The 22,137-nt window shown below is 40.7% G+C and overlaps 2 protein-coding genes across 9 annotated transcripts in view; one reads left to right on the forward strand and one right to left on the reverse strand.

Moving 5' to 3' along the window:
* ctnnd2b (catenin (cadherin-associated protein), delta 2b) overlaps window positions 1-11,838 on the reverse strand; it is a 166,315-nt gene extending 154,477 nt beyond the window's left edge. For 4 of the 8 annotated variants that reach the window (XM_086042891.1, XM_086042893.1, XM_086042895.1 and 1 more), the window contains exon 1: window positions 11,159-11,837. The gene's annotated coding sequence lies outside the window, so the exon portion shown is untranslated. Of the gene's footprint in view, window positions 1-11,158 lie in introns of all 8 variants that reach the window. The other 4 variants (XM_086042896.1, XM_086042897.1, XM_086042890.1 and 1 more) reach the window with 3 other exon arrangements.
* Window positions 11,839-17,580: 5,742 nt separating this feature from the next.
* LOC147140463 (cAMP-dependent protein kinase inhibitor alpha-like) lies at window positions 17,581-21,357 on the forward strand. The gene is made up of 3 exons (XM_086044079.1): window positions 17,581-18,402; window positions 18,931-19,121; window positions 19,313-21,357. The coding sequence occupies exons 2-3, from the start codon at window positions 18,959-18,961 to the stop codon at window positions 19,384-19,386; spliced, it is 237 nt and encodes a 78-aa protein (XP_085900205.1). The 5' UTR covers window positions 17,581-18,402; window positions 18,931-18,958; the 3' UTR covers window positions 19,387-21,357.
* The last annotated feature ends 780 nt before the right edge of the window (window positions 21,358-22,137 follow it).

The following is a 22,137-nucleotide window of genomic DNA, read 5'->3' on the forward strand; positions in this document are numbered from 1 at the left end:
AAATCAGCAGTTTGGATTTTTACAAACATTGCTAATGCCAAATGACAAATGCACACAGCAAAGCACCTACCCTGCCAAGAGCAATATGTTGCATGACTGAATGGGACACCAAAATGCTGAGCAAACCTTTAAAACAATGAGCAGCTTAGTGGCTGGCAGGCGGCTGGTTCAATGGTAGTGTAGTGAATGAAGAGGCTTTAAAGCCAGACAATGCAGTGCTACACTGGCCAAACGCCACTTCCTCCGCTGCACACATTCAACTGTGCACATGTGCATGCTTGCAAAGGGTTAGAAATGAGGGTTGAGGTAGACAAATGTCCTTTAAATTAAAAAAATGCTTACATTCAAGAACTAATAAAAGAAATAAATAGTTGTTGCCTCTTGAGTGGTCACTTCCGTCACTTTGATTTCGAGGGTAAGGGCATTTAGGTTTAAAATAAATACATTTCTTTAAAAAATACCATATAAAAAAACAGCCAACAAAAGAATATGATTGACTCTGCAGTCTGCGAACGAGCCCACACAAACCACACTGTCAGTAAATCTTAAAACTAGGAAGGAAAAAAAACAAGCTAAATAAATAAACAATGGAACCACACAAGGTGAACTGGTAGAGACTCTGGCACAAGAGCAGTTTATCTATCCAAACTTGACTCATCTTAAACTGATGTTGCATAGAAAATTCACTTCTTAATTACTTGTTTACGAATAGTTGGATCCCTGCAGTGCCTGCCCACCCTTCAAGTGTGAAATTAAACATCCAAGTAAATCTTTTATTACCGGCATCCCTCGGTATTGTGAACAAATCAAAGTCAAATCAAGTATTTTTCTTTTGGGATGTGTGGGCCGCATGCGTCACACACACAGATCAGCACAGTAATTACCAAATATATTGAAAAAATAGTGTATGAGGTGCTGACTTGTGAAAATGTTTTTTTGTCTTTAGGTGTTTGTTTTTTCCCCCCATACTCTGGGCTCTACTTTCGCCATAAAACGCTTGCCTCTTCAAACCTTTAGCTCCACCCCGGTTGTCATTGGAATGAAATTTATACTCGCCATTTTCCCAGTAGTGTATGGGTTGATGTGATGGGTCATTTGCATCCGCCTTAGCTGACATCTAAAAATTAGCTACTGGTAATTTCAGCAAGACAAGAAAAAGGGTATTTAAAATGTTCTTGAATTCTTGACCCTTCAGGCATTTTCATGAAAGCATGTCACAGACATTCATTCGTCAATGAATGAATGAATATATAACTAAATAAATGCTCAATATTTCTTCTTTAATGTACCTAAAATCACAGAATGAATTCAAACCTCTAATTAATTCTCATCAGGAAGGAAATGCCACAACTCATTATGAGTTTAAAAGATCTGTCATTTATTTCAACACAAATATGGACAAGAACATTTGAAATTATGTAAGGCCCACAGAATAGGCTGTCAGACTGCAGCTAATCCTCCAACGCCCACCCAGTCAAAAACGACACTTGAACACATTTTCAAAAAGACAAGGGCACGCAAAGTCATACACTTACATTGGAGTGTAGCGATACATGAAATGACTAGTTTACTAGGCCTAGTCTTGTTCTTGTCCTATCAATTTATATTACAAGATTTTTAAGATTTTTTTTTAAAGAATTCTATTTTTATGTCTGTGATATAGTCCATTATAGTGTATTAGTCTATATAAAGTTCCATTACAAGTAATTGATACTGTTAACAGTGTTATATCGGATACATGAAGCGACTAGTTTAGTAGGCTTGTCGTATCACTTTAAATCTTACATTAAAGAGGGAAGTCAACCCAAAAATCTTCTTTACAATAATATGTTCTATGAAGCCCCACTAGTCTAAACACGGCATTCTGATTGATATTGTGTTTGTGGAATATGAGTTAAGTAGTAAAATCCATCAATTTTTTGTCCTTCTTAGGGGGCAAAATGACCGCCCCCTGAGATGGATAAAAACAGGTGGATTATGTAGCCTAACTCATTCCACAAATGCAAATTAATCAGAATGCTGTGTTTAGACTAGTGGAGACGCATAGAACATATTATTGGAAAGAACATTTTAGCGTTGAATTCCTCTTGAAGAGGGGGGGAACTAATGTTAAAAGAAGGCTTTAAAAAGTTTCATTACACGTAATGTTTATATTGTCATCAGTACCATAGCATGGGTTGGCCTCAGGGGAAGTGAAATGAGTTTAATTTATTGCTCTTGTTGGAATGTTTTGCAGGTCTCGAGGGCATAAGCCCAATTAGCAATTTACAAAACAACTATTTACTCAATGCGTGTTCGTTTTATCTTTCAAGAAGGTATCCAATGTAAATAAAGACTCACACAAGTTGATTGAATTTGCTCGTCTGTGTTCTTTTCCATCATCAAGTTCAGGAATCATGGAATGATCAGATCTGGGCAGGTTTTCTATCCCCGCGAATGCTCTCACCTGAGACGGGCGAAGGCAGAAAAGTGGCCCGCTCTAACATGCAGCCCTCACATTTATACTGTCTTCAAAATGTAAACATAATGTGGGCTGGTCTCCTCCCTGGCTGGCCGTGTCTGTAGGGCTCACCCTCTCCAACTGGTCAGATCAAGGCTCAGACTCTTAATTGATTATGTGACGTCTGTAAATGTGTAATGATCACATTGGTTTTTGGTTACCAATGTTAACCTGTTAGCTAATATAAGATGATTCACATAGATTTAGATCCTTCGCTCTATATAATACCTAGTAACATACTAGCGCTAGCTAATGGCACATGGTACTGTGTTTGTCATGGCTGTGTACTTAGCAAGACATGACATGGTTTGCTAGAAAGCAATCAGCTGTGATTCAATGTTGCAAGCTCATTTGGTGGATTCTGTGTGACATTTGAAATACGACTTTGGCCAAATTTGAATGTATAAATATCTATTATTGTTGTTTGAACTTATGTTGTTGCCATATGCAATATTCACAAGTAACATTAATTACTTTGGGCCAGTTTTGTCATCTTACATCTGTGGCCCTCACAGAATCCTGCAGCAAAGTTTGGATGCACAGTTACCTACCAATAAAGGTTAGTAATGACAAGTCACTGAAGTTGCACTTATCGTACCATAACAGTTTTGGTAGCTACCCGTAGTCATCATACTTTCCACTCCATGAAACACCAGTTAGTGCTCAGTCGTACGCAAGGCTCTTTAATGCATTTGCATTGTACGCCAACTAGATGTGATCATTTTTAATGAACATATATTCAGTTGAAACAAGTATCCTTTAACATAACGTTTATAAATACAGTAACATTATAATCATGATGGCTTTTAGACAATTGTATTTGTGGGGGTGGTAGGGCGGTGCACAATAGGCCCCCGTGATGTGGCCCAATCTTTTGCCCTCAAAGCCAAGTCAACATATATTGGGTGTGTTGATGAATTAATATTCCACAAACACGAAATTAAGCTCCAATCCATGTTTAGAGGTCACTGAACATATTGATAAGAACATTTTGGACTTGACTTCCATTTCAATGCATTTTTTACCCTTGCATTTTTACTTAAATAAAAAGTTTGAGTTGATACTTCAACTAGTACTAAAATCTTTTTCAGTCCCAATATCTATACTTCTACTTGACGAGACCTCTGATTACAACTACTACTGCTGCTACTTCATTACTTTTGTTATCTTCTTGCTCTCATTCTAGGCCCCTGACTACAGACTGTATAAATATAGAATTTTCCACAATAAATTCAATACACACAACTACCATGCACATTTCTAAGTGTTGAACTGAAAGCCAAGATACAGCTAATATACCTAAATACACCAAAGATACTTTTACTTGAGTCACTGATGGTGTAGTGGTACACGCGTCTGAATTGTGTGCGGGCAGCGTGGGATCGGTTACCGCTCAGTAACGGTGTCTGCGTGTGTGCCCTGTGACTGGCTGGCGACCAGTTTGGGGTGTAGTATGCCTTCCGCCCATTGTCAGCTGCGATAGGCTCCAGCACCTCCCCGCGACCCTGTACAGGACAAGCGGTTTGGAAGATGACAAATACAGTACTTTTACTTACTTTTTATGATAAACAAAAGACTTGTTGTAGCTTACAGCTGTAGCTGTTATGAAATGAGCTATATAAATACAGTTACATTGTATTATATTGTTTTGTTTTGACAACTGTGAACACTTGTGTTTCCAAGCTAAGAAGTTTAATAACTTCAAAAAGCCACTCCCAAACAATCCCTATTGACACACAGATTGTTCAGTATGATCCTCAGCTCACAGCCTTCGGTTTACAACAAAGAAAGACACATTTGTATGCAAGTCGAAACGTGCTGTAGTCTATCACTAACTTATGCTAACTTAGCATTAGTCACGAGTACAGTAAATATCTGTATGAAAAACACTTCCAGGCCAACAATCAAATGAAAAACTAAGTACGGCGTTAACTAGTCTGAGCATGCTTTCGTGTGCCATGTGAGGACATCTCCTTAAGCCGCTGCGCAAACTAGCTTATTGCTGTCTGTCTGTAACCTCAAACTGTCGCGTTGACATGCGTACTATCATAAAGCCAGGACCTCTTGTACTAGGCAGGCACTCAACAGCTATTGCTTAACTGCTTAAACTAGAAAGCAGATTCTTCTCCTTACTATGGCCTTGTCAAATTACAACCACAAATCATAAATCATCCTTCCATCCATTATCCATATGCAGGTATAATGTAGTTGCTCCTTACTCACCCATGCACCTACTTTTTCTCGATACACCGCATGCCCCTCTGGTCTCCTCAGTATATAAGAACAACATTGTCATGACAGCGGTGTCTTGCTCCTAACAAGTCCTTAACAAGGGTTGGCCTTGTTAGAGCCCAAACTGCCAGATCGCACCTGGCTGACATCACAACAACCAGTTGCCATGTCAACCACAACTTGGCAACGGAAATGTGGTAACTCCACAGGGGGCTGATTGGTTGAGCCATTTAGTAAGAGGGAATTTATAGGAGTATTAGTCTCCTTAGGTAATGAAATATGCACAAGTGATGCATCCTCTGTCTCATTTGTAACCCTCCGCGCTTTGTAACCCTCCATGCTTTGTCCGCAAACCAGAAGTTAATCTCAGGAGAACGCCCAGTCACGGTCGGCTCTAACTGGCAACCTACAAGTTATATAAGTAGCAATGCTTTATTCATGAGATTGCATGATTTCATATAAACCACCAAGGACATAGGCTACTGTATGTTGCAGCCATAGCAATAAGACAGCCGCAGAGAATTCATCTGTGACACGCATCATATTGGACTGACGACTCCGGAGGAAAGAACATCTCATTACTCCAATTCTCCTTCCTTTCCTCTCTCCTCTAGTGATCTCCCCGACTCCTCAGTTGGAATCTCTGGTGGTAGATCAGGAGCTAACATGTAAACAGGAGAGATTGGCGTGCTTGCAAATGAATTGCGATTCACCCAAGGTCTTAGCCCTTCACCAGAAGGATGACTCACCCAAACAAGGATGTTAGCCTTGGCCTGTGCTTGGCTTGCTAAAGGGATGAAAGCTGCAGCAACACCTTCATCACGTGATGCTATTCTCACAGCCCATTCTGTCCTCAAAGCTGTATTGTTTGTTCCATGTATTTTTGTTAAATAAGTAATAAAGTCTCACATTCAATTGCCTGTAATAACCGAATGATTGCTTATACACAATGACCCAAACCGACCTACGTGCAAAGCACTTTTCAAAGCAAAGGACAATTTTCTGGTGGCGAACACTCTATCACAAGTGACGACGTGACATGTGCAGCAAACAATCTTGTCGCCTCCTCATAGATCCCTTTCACTTCTGTCCCCTCTAAGGGATGACGAGAGGACAGAAAACCACTCAGGGCTTCCAACAAGGAGGCAAAGTACAGCTGGTATTTCCCATCATCCATTAGTGAACTGGCCTGGCACATGAGTGCTGAGTGCATGGCGAGGAAGTGATGGTGTCAGACTGTCACCTGCATACAATTGCATGTTTCGATATGGAGTACAGTCAATAAATGTGGCCCCTAAGTTCAAGTTTCCGAATGGATACATAGTCTAAAAATATCATGGTAATGGTTGGTGAGTTCGACTTTTGGGAAGCTGCAAATGCTGCTTGTAACTTTTTGTACATTTTTGATTGAAGTGATACGATATCACATACGGTAGAAAGTATGCGGCTAATCAAGCTGTGATTTTCAAGTAGCTGTCTGTCAATTTTTAGCAGCCTAGCCTATTCAAGTTCAAGTTTGATGTGCATTAAGCAATCAAAAAATATTTCTTCCAGACCTTCAAACCACAGGGAAACTTACAGTAGCACAAAGAAAAGGTCCATCGTGTGTTTATATAGCCGAAGCACTATTTTCTTTAATAAGCAGCATGTATGAAAAAAACAGATGGCAGTGAATGGCCCTTGTAGAATATTCACAAACAAAATGCGAAAGAACAGAACAGGATATCTCTGTCCTGCTAACAGCCTTTTTGCTTCAGAGCAAACTGCCGACCCTTTGGCCATTGGACGACCTACTATTCCAACTGAGCCACAGCTTCCCAACATATTGTAGTGATAGGCCCTAATTGATTATTTTGTCTTCATTAGCATATTTGGTTTAAGTGTAATCAGAAATGAATTAAATGTTATTAGTATATTTGGTGTAAGTGTAATCAGAAATGAATTATATGTTATCAAATTATTATTTTAATAGCATGGCATATGGATTAAGTTACGAACAACATTTCAAGAGGTAACTAGTTAAACAGTGTCAAAATATATTTTTAAGTAACTCTCCCAAGCCCGGTTGCTATGAATCAAATGATGTCATGACTGGAATATCATGACACGGCTGCAGATCTTCCCTCTGCCTGTCGCTAAAGGTTTTCAACAGAGACTATGGACGGCTGATCCAAAATAAGCAGTGAATTGTTTCAGCATGAAATGAAATTCAACAAATAATTATTTTAGCTCAGAGCGTGCACTGTTCGCAAAGCCACTTGAATTCTTTAGTGGAGATGTACCACAGCTGTTCACTGTTTTTTTGTGCTTTATCAGTGTGATATTGCCACATTACATCTGGATGTATCCACAAAATTGATGTTATGAGCAGTGATAATACTTTCAACACCAGTTCAACCTATCAAATATTTACAACTATGCTTGAATGGATTTAAATACATAAACTTTCTGACTAACTTACTGCAAGTACCAAGATGAATTCTGATATGTGGCTATACTATGCTATGGCTATACTCTCCACCTGTATTCAGTCAAATCGATACCAAATGTATGGCTTTGTGTGTAACTACAGTACAGTTTATACAGGTAGAGAGATGGCCATGCCATTAGCTGGGCTCAGCCCAATGAAGCAACAATCACCCACGTCCATTGAACTGGTAAGAAGCCAATCACAATGAGGCTTCCGTATCAAATGAACTCCAACATTAGGATGCCGATTGGTTCAATGCTGTGACTCGAAAATATGCATGTACAGTAAGTGGTGCACGAAAAGAGAGACAGAGAATCTTGGCTTGAAAAAGGCAGTGATGAAGCTTTACTTTTATGAAAAACACACAGCCAAAAGCACCTGTTATATGAATAATGAAAACACAGATGAAAGTGCAGCTGGTTTTTTTTTTGGGGGGGGGGGGGGGGGGGGTCAAGCCATTAGTTACAAACAATAGTAAAGCAACAACCAAGGTCTAATTTAGTGTTAATTACCATTTGTCTAAAACAAATGAAAATGCCAGTGGAGAATTGTAGAAGGGTAAAACCATGACAGCCAACATCTACTTTAGGATTAAAGTATTAAAATAATTACAAATGCAAGCAGCAATGACAGGCCCACAAACCGTTCATGAACAATCCTCAACCACTGATGCTTTGCTCCGCTAACATTTGATGGCAAAAAAGAACTTTGCCATTTCGCATCAACCCATCTGTGTTAGGATAGCTGCTTCCTATCCAATCGGGGCTCATTTGAACACATTCTCTTGTAGCACTTCTTAAAGATGCAAGCCCTAAAATGATGCTTTAAACCAAATCCCTCCTGTACAATTTTAGCTCCTTTAGACTTTTTTTGCGCATCCTGTTATGATGGACATGTTCACATAATTGTGAGTCAAACGCGGCAGAGGATTTTTTTTTCCTCCCACTGGGCGCTAATTTGTCATTGTTTGAGGAACTTTCTTTATTGCGGGCAACTAAATAGTTATTCTCTGCGTGAATTGTAAATGTGATATGTAGTGTCACCTTTTTTGTTAAAATGTTGTCGAGAGTTTATCCAGCAAAGTAAATGTTGCACTTTCGGTGTCTTAATTGTAGATAGGATTTTGACCTCTCTCATTTCCTGTGTTGTATATGTCAAAGGCTGGTTTTAATGGTAACTTTTCTTTGCTGCTATATGAGGCTATAACTGTAATTCATCATCTATAAACCTAACTAAGTGATTCCCTGTGACTTGAACTGCAAAATATATCAAGAACTTGGAGTAAGGTTTTACTGAGCGCTAAGGCACAGCAAGGTATTAGTAAAGGGAGACGTTTGCACAGAATTTAGGAGTTTATGATGATACGCTACACTGAGACTTGAGGGACATTTTACCTAATGCATCATCATCTTCTGAATCCTAAACTTAATGAAGCCTGTTGAGGCTGCAGCAGCTCAACCAATGAGGATGATAAAGGACAATAACAGGCTCTTAAAAATGCTGTGAGCCATGGTACAATGCATCGCTTGCTCGACATTTCACCAGGGACTTGGCTGTATGTTCATACAACCATCCACCATGAATCTTTTGCAGTTAGGCTTTAGAAAGTGAAAGCAGCGTGAGGTGTAGGAGAAGGCGGGGCCTCTGTGTTCTCTGTGGAAGTCAGTCTTACTGTAATGCTGCTCAAAGTGTTACGGAATAGAAGCAGCAATATTTGGCCATGGTCACCCCTTGCTCCTGCTTGTCAAAATTGGGTTTTATCCTTGTATGAATGTTAACGTTAACATTAACACTAGAATGGGCAATTTCCAAAACATTATTTCCAATTCAACCATTCTCAGCACCGCTTATCCTGACAAGGGTGAGGGTGTGCTGAAGCCTATCCCGCAGCTGACTTTGGGTGAGAAGCTGGGTACACCCTGGACTGGTCACCAGACAATTACAACATTATTTCCTATTGAGATAAAAACTTAACAGCATATCAGAGAAGTCAGACATATGCAATCTGTGACGAGGGGCGCCGACTCCAAAAAAACGCTTTCCATGGTTGATGTTTATTTGAGAGAAACACTTTTTACTGCGAGGCACAAAAACGGACCGATACACGAATTGGGTTGAATTTCCTTCTCGATTTATTTATTTTTTGTGTGCAAAACAACTCCCAAAATGGGTTTTTGTGGGTCATTTTCTACAAAAACAACCCAGAAAGTTGGGTCAAATTGACCCAAGTAGTCGATCAATCCATTTTTTACCCAAATTGGGTTATTTTTAACCCAACTGTTTTTAGAGCGTAATAATGGGGGGACCAGCACATGTCCATAGTTGTCCATAGTTTAACATCCTAATGAAATATGGATTTGCTTGCAAACAAAGACTCATTTAATACATTACCAAGTATCCTGGAATCCAATTGCATGTCAATAAAAATATTTTACCCACTTTAATAAACGTGTTTGGTTTGATTGCTTGCGTAGATAACATTACAAAACACAATGACAAATAAAATGGGCAAGACAGAGTCGTCACAGACATTGCCATGTTCAGTTACAGGTTCCCAAGGCAACAAGGGTCAGAATGCTGTCCTTCACAAAACAGCAGAAAAACAACAGAGAGGGCAGAAAGAGAGATGCCGTAACCCAGCCACAGACACCTATAAGGCGGAAATCGTCTTCAATATGGATTATGAGAGAATATTATTTATACACATTAGTATAATAATGTTACACACCATCTGCTATATCCAATTTCCCCTGATACGCTGTTGTCAAACTAATGTTTGTCGTCGGCCACATTATACTTGTGGTTTTCCTCGGAGGGTCGTTATGACTGTGAAGCCATTTAAATATATTATCGCCTCATCATATTCTTACAGACATCAAATTGATGGATAACTAGTTTTGAAATCGATCAAGTCAAGGAAAATAGTACGCATCAACTGCTGTTCCATTCATTTTAAGAAGTGTTTTGTATCAATAGAATGCTCAACATTAATAAAGTTGAAGACATGTTTTAATGTTGGTGCAAATTTCAGCCAGAAACATGACATATAGGCGCATGATTTGCTTTAGCAGGCCACATAAAATGATGTGGCATGCCGGATCTGGCCCCCAGTGCTTGGGTTTGACACCTGTGCCTAATACATAATCACCACAGTCCAATACAGTGAATTTCTCTGGGAAAAAAAAAAACAGATCCACATTTCTGCCAGATCAGAGCACAAGTCCACTACAATAAACGTGAGCAATACTAAATTCAAATGCTCCCTTCTGAAACAGTGTAATCTGGGGGAATTAGATTCACGACTCCGCAGTGGTAAAGAGAAACGGCCCGAAGTGGTGATAAAGACACAATTGTCTTTTACACTTAGACAGGAGTCACAGGATGGGAGACAGGCCCCGGCTGGAGCTGCAAGCTGGCTTTAAGGTGCGTTTGCACCCCCCTCGCAAGGCTCATGGTTGAACCACAAAACAACACTTCCATCGCGTTGTAAAAGGCAACGCAAAGCCTGTGGGGATGGGCAAGCTAAACCACTGTTACGCATTATAATCTTACAATATCGCTCAAATTTAGGTCAGTCTGAAAGTAATTTAGATTTCGCATTAGAAGCCCCCCTTCCCCCCACCCGGATGCATGGATGGATGGAGAGATGTAACGAGGGAGGGATGGCGAGTACGTCTGAAAAGGGGGTTTCCATTTTCTGCCCACGATCAATGCAAGCGCGCCACAGCCCTTCAAACGCGTAATAAGACCTAAATCCACGTGAGTACGAGTCGACCGTGGTCAAATACCGACAACATCTGGCGGACAAAGGCACACTTCTCGTCAAAAACACACCTTCCTATCTGGCAGACACATTTTATGACTATGCTTTTAGGCTTTTTTTTTTACACGCGTGGAATTCGTGAGATGAGGAAATGAGGACCACTGGGAATTGGAATGACATTGCGCTTGCTTACTGTAAAATAAATTCCCTCGGGGATGGAGATTCTCCTTTTCGCCTCTCGACTTTCCTTCTTTCCGGCGTGGGAATCCCAAATTCAAACCATGCAAAACGGGCTGTGGGCCGTTCCAGCCTCAGAGGTATTTTGGTCCAGCGCGGAGTGTGAAAGATGAAGGCTCCCAGCATCCGAAAAGGAGCGAGCCAGCTGTGGGGAGGGAGTGAGGGAGAGGAGGGAGGAAGGAAGGAGCGGCCGGGCCGGAGGACTGCGCACAGGCGCGAAGGCGCTCACTTGTCTCTCTCCTTCTTGTTCTCCCTATCACCCTCTCTCACTCTCACTCTCTCGCTCCCTCTCCCTGTATGTGTGTGCGTGTGTGTTTCACAAAACAGCGTCCCTTCAACCCTGCGAGACAGACTGACAGACAGTTTAGGTAACAATGATAACAGCGACACCCACTGGTGATGAAAGGAACATGTCGTCTGGATGGTGAGCAGTGCCACGGCGCAGCTGGTAGCTTGTGATACCAGTACACACTCTTAGTCGTTAGAACATAATTCATGTACTAACACACAAATACATGAACCTTAACAAATACATAAACCTTAAAACTGGATCAGGATAATCTTCCTAAAGTCCATTTACTAGTGTGTTCATTGTCTCCACTTGTAAGACAATTCAGTGCACCAGAATAACTAGGGCGCAATAGTAGAACAAGTGTGTCTCATTACTAATATTTTTTACCACTACTGTATGACGTTTATGCTAAAGCTATCACTGTTGAATATTTTTTACATACATCATTCTATCTCCACTGATTATTCTGACAATTGTATACAATTTTATTTTGCATTCAAGTGTATTACAAAAACATTTTCCCTGATTACTGTTTATTAAATAAATGCTGTTGTTTATTGGGCATTCATTGGAGATTAAAAACAACTAAATTGTCACGCGAGGATCGGGATTTGGACCCATACGCAGAAATGGCACGGAAGTTGTTGAGTAAAAAGTCTTCATCAACGAAAATACAAGGTAGCCACGGAGAGCTGAAACTGGAAGAGGGTTTGCATCCTCACTTGAAGAAGGTTTGATGTACTGACAGCGTGTCACTGAGTAACTCAAGTTTATTAACTGAAGACATCAGTCCTATACGACATAATAAAGGACAAAGCATAAAAGAACCATAGCAACTGATACATCACGTAACAACCAGCCATAACAGTAAAAAGGGGCACTCCCTGGTGGCCAAAATCTAAAATAACAAAAGACAAAAAAGAGCATAATTAAAAAAAAAAAATAACTAAAACTAAATAACCCAAAATAAACTTAAGTATAAAACAATAAGAACAAAGTAATTAAACCAAGACCAGGAAACCATCTTGACTTGCCTTAAGACAGCATACAAACAGCAGTTAGACGCGACAAAGACAGAAAGAAAACAATTAACCAAATACAAACAGATGAGATAACGAGCAACACTGGACAAGACATAAAGTGTATAGAGGGAGCTGACACAAGGGATCGGGCAAACGAGCACAGGTGGAAAAAACTCGCTTGACTTGGACCAAGACAGAAAACAAACACGCAACAAAAACAATGAACCAACAAAGACTGAAGTACTGCAAGGAACTGATGAGATGAGGAACACCTGGACAAGATACAAAAGGAGCTGATTGAGTAACTCAAGGGATCTGGTAACCGAACACAGGTGGACACAATCATGAGACAGACACACATAAAAGGATCACGAGGAAAACATGAAACTAAATTCCAAAACAAGGAAGGCCTTGCGCCGCCGTAGCAGAACCGGAAGGAGGCCGCAGAGCTTGTGCCGCCATAGCAGAATCCGAGGGCAGCCTAAGGCCTTGCGCTGCCGGAGCAGGGTTGGAGCCCGGTGGTGCCGAGGGGCCGGGATGGGGGCCTGCATTTGCTGAGGCGCCGGGAAGGGGGCCTGGCATTGCTAAGGAGCCTGCAGTTGCTGAGTTGCTGGCACGGGGCCCTCCCTCATGAGCCTGCCACCATAGAGGTTGGGAAGCACAAGAGACACGAGGTGTTGCGAGTACAGCTAGTGAGGAAGGTAAACAAGAAGAAACGGGATGAACAGGACTAGGTGAAGAAGTATGCAGCGAACGAGGTGCCAAAAAAGGCGAGGAGTGAAGTGGCTTGGGTATAGTTTCGGAATGACGTGACTTGGAAAAGGCTGAATTAGGGGAGGAACCAGAATCCCTACTCGGGCGCCTACGTTGGCAACCCTCTGGGGGTCCCGTGTAAATGGCCAACCGGGAGCCCAAGCAAGGGTCTGATGCAAAGGGTTCTGGAGTGGACACTAAGGGATCATCATCAGAAAAACGTGTCAAAACTTGAATCAGAAACTAAGGGATCATCATCGGAAAAATGTGACAAAGACTGACAAGGGCTTGAATAATCACAGGGTAAGGGACCAGGAAAACTAAATTCAATGTCTGAATCTGAATCAGAATCAGAAAGTAGATTAACCAAATCGTGGCCATCTTAACAGAAAAATCAGACCTTTAAAACACAACATCGTGTCTTAAACTAGACAGAAAACATGCAAAACTAGGACAAGTAGATGGCAACGATGAGAGAGACGTAGAAGAAAAGACAGAGCTTACACGAAGGGTGTGGGAGTGGTCGGCAGGCTGAGGGCGGTTGGAGGCAGTCCGGGACTGGGCGACCCATCGTGGAAGAGCGTCACGAGAGGTTCCCAGTGAAAAGGAAAAGCAGCACCCGGTGAGACAATCACTCCCTGATTGAAGGTGGAGGGATGTTCAGGGTCAGGTGGTGACGTCTTCGGCTTGATGGATTGTGTCTGAGTTGGCTGGGTCCACGACTGGTCAGTACGTTCTGTCACGTGAGGATCGGGATTTGCACCCATATGCAGACATGACATGGAAGATGTAGAGTAAAAAGTCTTTATCAACGAAAATAGAAAGTAACTACAGAAAGCTGAATCCGGAAGAGAGTTTGCATCCTCACTCAAACAAGGTTCGACATACTGACACCGTGTCACTGAGTAACTCAAGCCTATAAACTATTAAGTCATTAGGCATAGACAAAGTATAAAAGGACCATAGCAACTGCAGATTAACTGATACATCACATAACAACCAGTCATAACATAAACAATTAAGCAATACTGTGTCACATAAAAGGGATTGATGTACTCAGCCAGCAACCTTTTTGAAACTGATTCAGTTACTCGTTCAGTCATGCTTGTGCAGTCAAAAAGATAAGTAGTCTGCTTGATAGACTACTCAAATCTCCGAATATTTACTGTTGAGAGACTAAAATCCGAACATTTTGACTCTTTTAAGTTAAATAGTGGTTCTAAATGATTAATTGATTATTACAATAGTTATTGATTAATTAACTGATCGATTAACTTTTACACCTCTAGTTTCTGCACACTAGTAGGGCGGATTTGGCATACTAGTAGCACAAATGTGACCTACTAGGACAAGCATTATATGCTCGTGAGACAAAATTGTGTCCTAGGATCTAGTACTACAAGTGAAGCTCTACAACTATGGACTTTTATAATATCACTAGTAGTACTAGTAGCATGCATCTGTCAACTAGTGCACAGTTTTGGGGCCCTTGGGGTGGAATAAGATGGTTGCAAAAGTGTGGTAAAAACCCAAATTTTGCTAAGATGTTTTGCTTTAATCACAGCATTGGTTCCTTTTTGGGTAGGAGTCTATCAGCATGACTTGATAATATTTGACCACTTTTCCTTGCAAAAGCACTCCAAATCTGTCAATGTGAAATTTGAATTATCGCCCTCATTAGATTACTACCCCCTATTCCGAAACCTAATGAAGCAATTCTTTTATCCATTTAAATGTATGCATGTCGTTATAATATCATTAGCCTACATGTAATTCCTCTATAAATATACTGGGTTGGGGTCAGGGTTGCTAATTTTAATGTGGTTAATGCTGCAACATTTTTAAACAATTAGACTGCAAAATCATTTGAAAGAAGTTAGATCTAGCCCCATCTTACTCTTGTCTTATGTCCTATTATTTCCTTGCAATACCGCAGAATAAACAATCATAATCTATATATTTTTGTTCAAATCATACCATAACACATATCCAGAGGAGAGGGTTTTATGCAAGTATTTCCTTTGAAATATTCAGTGATTAATTTGCAGTCAGCAAACATAATAGTCTTCAAAATGCTAAAACAACAGTTTTCCAGGTATCATGACACACAGCCTGTAATTGATGGATGGCCTTCCTGACGCAACCCTCCCGGCACCGGAGAGCTCCAGCGGCGGGGTACACTCTGGCCTGATTGTCTGTCAATCATAAGGCACTTACACTCACACTCACATCCACCCTTTTGGGCACTTTAGAGTCTCTAACATACAGGACCTCCATCCATCCATCCATTATCTGTACCGCTTATCCTCACAAGGGTCGCGGGGCGTGCTGGAGCCTATCCCAGCTGTCTTTGGGCAGTAGGCGAGGGACACCCTGAACTGGTTGCCAGCCAATCGCAGGGCACACAGAGACAAACATCCGCACTCACAATCACACCTAGGGGCAATTTAGAGTATCCAATCAACTTACCATGCATGTTTTTGGAATGTGGGAGGAAACCGGAGTGCCCGGAGAAAACCCACGCAGGCACGGGGAGAACATGCAAACTCCACACAAGGAGGCCGGAGCCGAGATCGAACCCACGACCTCTGAACTGTGAGGCGGACGTGCTAACCAGTCGACCACCGTGCCGCCACAAAATTACCTTATATATATATATATATATATGAATGTAACACCAGTATATATATATATATATATATATATATATATATATATATATATATATACATATATATATATATATATATACATATATAAGGTAATTTTGTGGCGGCACGGTGGTCGACTGGTTAGCACTGGTTATATAGATATAGATAGATTAGGGTCGGATCCAAGTAACACCACATTTTATATATATATAAAAGGGCAGCACGGTGGTCGACTGGTTAGCACGTCCGTCTGCGGCAACCAATCCAGGGTGTCCCCCACCTACTGCCCAAAGACAGCTGGGATAGGCTCCAGCATGCCCCACGACCCTTGTGAGGATAAGCGGTATCGATAATGGATGGAGATATATATATATATATATACATACATATATATATATATATATATATATATATATATATATATATATATATATATATATATATATATATATATGCTGTAAAGGCTGAAAATGTAAAGTTATTATATCTTTCAGAAAATATTATAAATGAATAAATAAGCCCACCAAGGTCACATATAGCCAAGGTTTTCTTTTCTTTCTTTTTTTTCTTATGTGACTTAACCTCGACAGAAATGTGAAAAGCATCTGATTTGGTTGTTTGTTGGCAATTGAAGATTGATTGTGACTGTATAAGTACACTGTATAAGTACACTGCCTTTCAGCACCACGGAGAGCTCCAAGGAGCGACGAGACAGGCGGTGCTCCTCCCAGTAAATATTCGAAGAGTGTGTGTGTGACTGCCAGTGATTCCCTGTGGCGTGCCAGTGAACTCAGGAGTGTTTAAGTCCCAAGCAGCAGAAGCATCCCTCAGGGGGTGCAGCATCTGTCTGACCACCGAGAGCTGCCCAAATAAAGAATACTATGGGGGTTGGGGGTGGATTGGGGAGGGCGGGGTGGGGGAGGTCGTCGTAAGCACTTGAACAGGTTGACTCAAGACAGAAAAAGGCTGTCTATTTCCTTTCAAAATCTCCCAAATGTATCCTGCTGACACAAGCCACGGGCACAATGACAGAAAGGCGTTTCCACAGCAACACACTCTAAGATGCGCATTCTGTTCATTGTGGGAGATGGGAGAAACATGGCTGTTTAAAGGTCAAAAAGGATGAAGCCTTTGTATATTGCACATATAATGCAAAAACACTTTGCACAAATGTGTACATTATATACCAGCTGCAAGCCTGTGACCAGCAGTACAAATACTGGACCGCACTTAAAAGATATGTAGACATTGATGTTATTTTATTTTAATGAAAGATTAGTACTTTTATTTTTCTAAGGTTATTCAAACAGCAACATCAGATATATGTTAAACTAAAGTAACATAGAAAGAATTGCATACTCTATATGTAGGCAGTTTTACTATACATATGATAACAAACCTCTTGAGTTTAGAATGATAAGTATCTGTTTAATGGCTTTTCAGTTGCCTGACAATTTAATAATTTTGGTGCAACAGATGTTCTACCTTTCGATTTGGATCGTGTATTTTCTGATTTCCAGTCATAGTGGCAATTTAGTCATTCGTGATTGCAACAGTCCCATCTTGTGGTTTTGTAATGTACTGCACAATATCACCACACCGGACCCATCGTCGTAGATTGTTTTTGTTCCATCCATCCATTATCGATACCGCTTATCCTCACAAGGATCGCGGGGCGTGCTGGAGCCTATCCCAGCTGTCTTCGGGCAGTAGGCACCCTGAATTGGTTGCCAGCCAATCGCAGGGCACACAGAGACAAACATCCGCACTCACAATCACACCTTGGGGCAATTTAGAGAGTCCAATCAACTTACCATGCATGTTTTTGGAATGTGGGAGGAAACCGGAGTACCCGGAGAAAACCCACGCAGGCACGGGGAGAACATGCTAAATCCACACAGGCCGGGGCCGGCATCGAACCCACGACCTCTGAACTGTGAGGCGGACATGCTAACCACCATGCCCGACTGTATTTGTTTTCCATTTTTATTTTTTGTCTTTAAGTGATTACTTTAATTATACCTCTGTAATGTTCTTCCTCTGTTTTCTAGCATTATTACTGTCCTGCCTTTGTTTTTAAAATGACTGTTTACGAAGTGACAGTGAATGTAACACCAGTTTTTGCTCCGAATCGCCTCTCTTCCTTTGTGCATGTCATCCAATCAGCGCTCAGATTTGGCGTGCGGACAGCTCATTGGCTGGAAAGAAGGAAGAGGCGAAGACAGTTGGACTGCTACTTTGCAGGCATCCTCTTCTGTAGCTCATGGGATTTATATTTTGTTGTTGTTGTTTTAATTGGAGTTTATATAGTCAGCATTAGTGGTAGACATTGTATTCCGTTGGATGCTCGTTGAATACAGTGTTTTTTGTTTTGTCCGTTTTGAATTTTAATGGGCGTTTGAACATGAAGTCGGGCCTGTGGTGGTGTTCAGCCACTGAATTCACCCTCTTACGGTGCAACTGAGCTGTTACGAGTCTGAAGGTAAGTGAAAGCTGGCACATGGGACACAATAAGATGACGTCATTTTGCTTTGTGAGCGTTAACAAAATGAACTCACGCTTTAGACAGAGCATAAGTACAAATCTGAGCTGCTGAAAATAACACGCAGGATTAATTTATTTTTTATTAAAGCACATTTGAAGAAAATTTATGTGATTCCCCTTTGTTTGACGTCCACCATCATACATACAGTACACTAGTTGTAGCATTCTATCAGTGGGTAATTCACTCAAGGTGGAGCAAAGACGTGTTCTTATCCTATGGTTTGAATGGAATGTGTGCTCAGAAATACGGGTGCATTTCCTGTCTTTCAAAGGTTCAAGTTTCTTTCGTGTACCACTACCACATAGGCTATTTTTGGACTTTAAGGTACAGTAGCTGTGATTTTTGCGGTTTAAAAAAAAAACGGTATGGTGAAGAAAGTCACAATGTAATCATTTGAGGTAAACAATTATTGAATTTACAAATGAATTTTTGTACGGAATAAATGCACAACTTCTCTTGTTGTAGGTGTTGCTGTCTGAATGATGATTACGCGATGTCTGATGTTGAGGTCACGTACGCCGACTTCATCGCATCTGGCAGGACGGGACGTAGGAACGCCCTCCATGACATCCTGCAGAGTCCTACTGACCCTGAAGGTCGAGAGCTTACCCTTACGCTGTCTCTATCCCAGCTTCACATCAATGCAGGAGGGGGAGGTAAACTCTACTTAGCTTAGCTTTTATTGTATTCAGAGCTTGGGACCAGCCAATTCAGGTCTAATATATTAAAAAAAAAAAGATAATTAGGACAGCAGTTCAAATTCAAATGCAACTGCTGTTGGTTTGAGAAGAAAGTATGATTGAGACTAGTTTCAGATAACGGTCAAATGCCTTTCTGTTGCTCTCAGATGCAAATGACACTGACGACACCCAAAGTTCATCCTCCTCGGCTCAAAGAGAGGCGGCGCAGAAGAACAGCTAACTTCACGCAGTCACCCACCAGTGAACAGAAAATTGCTGGATTGAATCCCGGCCTTGTTTGGTCCAAACTCCCTCTTCACGCCTGGCAGGTAGCAGGAGGTTAACACAATGTTGATGCCTTTGCATTACCAATACCTCTGAGACTAGTTAGTAGCCAGTCACTCAAAAACCTAAAGTCCAGTATGGAGGCAATGAACTGGAATTTGCACTTTGCTCTCACGCCTTCTGTGCACTACAACAACAAACCTTCCAGTGAGTGCTTTAGAGTTCAAGTGTAATGAGATGAAGTTGTTGTACACTTTTTTTTTTCTTCATTTCGTGAATTAAGTACAGTGCTAAAAACACTGATGGGGGGTGAATGGAAAAGTGAGGCTCTGTTACTTTTGTAGTTGTGCAAGCAATTTGTGAGCCCACTGAGATGTGCTAATGTAATGGGTCGCTGTGGAGCTAGCATCTGTGTAGAGGTAGTGATGCACATAGGGATTATATTGCCAGTTAATGACGTGTGCTTCCTTGAAATTGACTGTACTGTTGAGAAAATTGGACTAGCTGTAAAGAAACACTGTAAAGAAACGCTGGGCTTTGGATACTTGTCCAATTTATGACACGACATTGGGCTGTCATATAGTCTCATTTGCCTGGTAAATGCCGTTGAAATCACATAAATAACACACAGAACATTTCAAATACAAGTCATCACTACAACTGAAACACATTCAATCCCAAACAAAACATTTGCACTAAAAAGTTCAATACAACTGAACTGTACTTAGGCAGTGACTCTTTTTTCATACCACGAGAAGAAGCCACGTACCAAGGTACTACTATGAACACACTTTGAGAATCACTACTGTACGGGATTTAATCAATACTGCAATTTTGGTGGTGCAGCAAGACTTAACTATACGTTGCACCACATACCACTGAACTGTACACACTTCCCCTTACAATGTGATGATTTCTTTGTAATTAACGACAACCCTAAAGAAATCATCTCACTTGCCACCACTTGTGGAAATGTTGACGAGGGAGTTTAGACTGTCAGGCCTGTGAGGGAGTTGTGCAGCATTGTCCGACGAGTATCTAGTTTAGCCTAATTTAGGTTATTTTTCACTCATCTTAAAATAATCGTGATTTTGCTGTGTAGTAACAATTTACACCTAGTATCTCCAGAGGTTTTGTATTTATTATTTATATATTTATTATTTATTTTTGTTTTACACCAAATTAGCAAATGTGGACCATGAGATGAGTTATTATTACTGTAAATAACCCATGCTATCCCTATACTTTTATTCATTTTGCATACATTCACAAACATTACGTCTGTGAATGAATGAATTTAACAGAGACTGTCAGATTTACAAGGCTTCTGTTTTCCTTTATTTTCATTGTGCTGCGCTAAATACTGTATCTTACTGCCTAATTAATTGTTGGCTTCTTGCCTATTTACCACAGACAACAGCATCAATTGTCTCTTCTTACTTTTGGCAGACACTGAAATAAGTGCATTTCTCAAAACATGGACCTATTTCTTTCATGTAGATAATTATGCAATATTGTGTGGTGCTTCCAGTAAGTGTGCCATGTTTGCGTGAACGTGTCTATTATTACAGAGGCACACTATATTCCTGATACTATGCGTGGTCATGGATACATCCCGTAATCAATAAAGGAGCATTGTGCATGTACTTTTGAAAGTGTTACATTTAAGAGTGTAGTTACTGTCCAATTTTACAAACTCTACTTTCCTGTTGGTGTGACTATTTATGCATTTATATGGCACTCCTCCAATCAGGTTATTTGTACACTACCATGTACCATAGTGACGACACTGTGTAAACCCAGCTATTTATAAATCAGCTAGTAGGAATGTGAGGTGCATGAGTTTGATAAATGTATTAACTGTGTACTGTCTGTGACCTATTTTCTACACCCGTGGCAGTTCAAATCAAATAAATGACTGATGGCATTGACGTTTTACAGTGCTGCTTTCCATCAACACATTTGATGCAGCATTACAATTTTGGAATATTACCACTAAAACCAAGATGTTAAGACTAATTTGATGTTTGCAGATAACTGAATTTTACATTCATTAATGACATACTGTAATAAATCTGCCTGTCACCCATCTAAGGTGATCAATACAAGCACTGTATAAAAAGTTGTGGCTTCAATGAGATTTTTTTTTTAACAGATGTTAAGTGATTTAGTTACCCGGTATTTTAATGGCATTCCATTTCATGACCCCCACCTCCCCTTTTATTAAAAAAACAAACAACTATATAATTATACAGTATTTTTTTTTCTGATTTGACATCCTGTTTATGAGATACTGTATTTTTGAAAATGAATGTGTTAACTTATCAATCAGTCATTCATGGTTTTAAAGGGGAAGTCAACCCAAACATTTTTTTCAAGCCTATGCAGGCCCACTAGTTGAAACAAGGCAACAGGATTAATATGAAATATGAGTAGCAAAATCCACCCGTTTTTAGCCATCTCAGCGGGCGGCCATTTCGTCACTTCTGTCGACTGAAAGTGACATATCACAGACTTTCAGAGCTCAGATAACAATCAATCACGGCTCACCTGTTTTCTGAAGGTGAGCTATGATTGGTCGTTATCTGAGCCCCGAGGGTGTGTGATGTCATTTTCAGGCGAGAGAAGTGACAAAATGGCCGCCCCCAGAGATGGCTAAAAGCGGGTGGGATTTTGCTGCTTAACTCATTTTCCAAAAACGCAATAT

This window comes from Filicampus tigris, chromosome 10 (genome assembly GCF_054856515.1).
Source record: "Filicampus tigris isolate MCC_2025a chromosome 10, RoL_Ftig_1.0, whole genome shotgun sequence".
Lineage (NCBI taxonomy): Eukaryota > Metazoa > Chordata > Actinopteri > Syngnathiformes > Syngnathidae > Filicampus > Filicampus tigris.

Excerpts from the sequence above, each read along its gene's own strand:
- LOC147140463 (XM_086044079.1), top strand. The coding sequence starts at position 18,959 with ATGTCTGATGTTGAGGTCACGTACGCCGACTTCATCGCATCTGGCAGG. Across the intron at positions 19,122-19,312 it reads CATCAATGCAGGAGGGGGAG|ATGCAAATGACACTGACGAC; the intron begins GTAAACTCTACT and ends TGTTGCTCTCAG.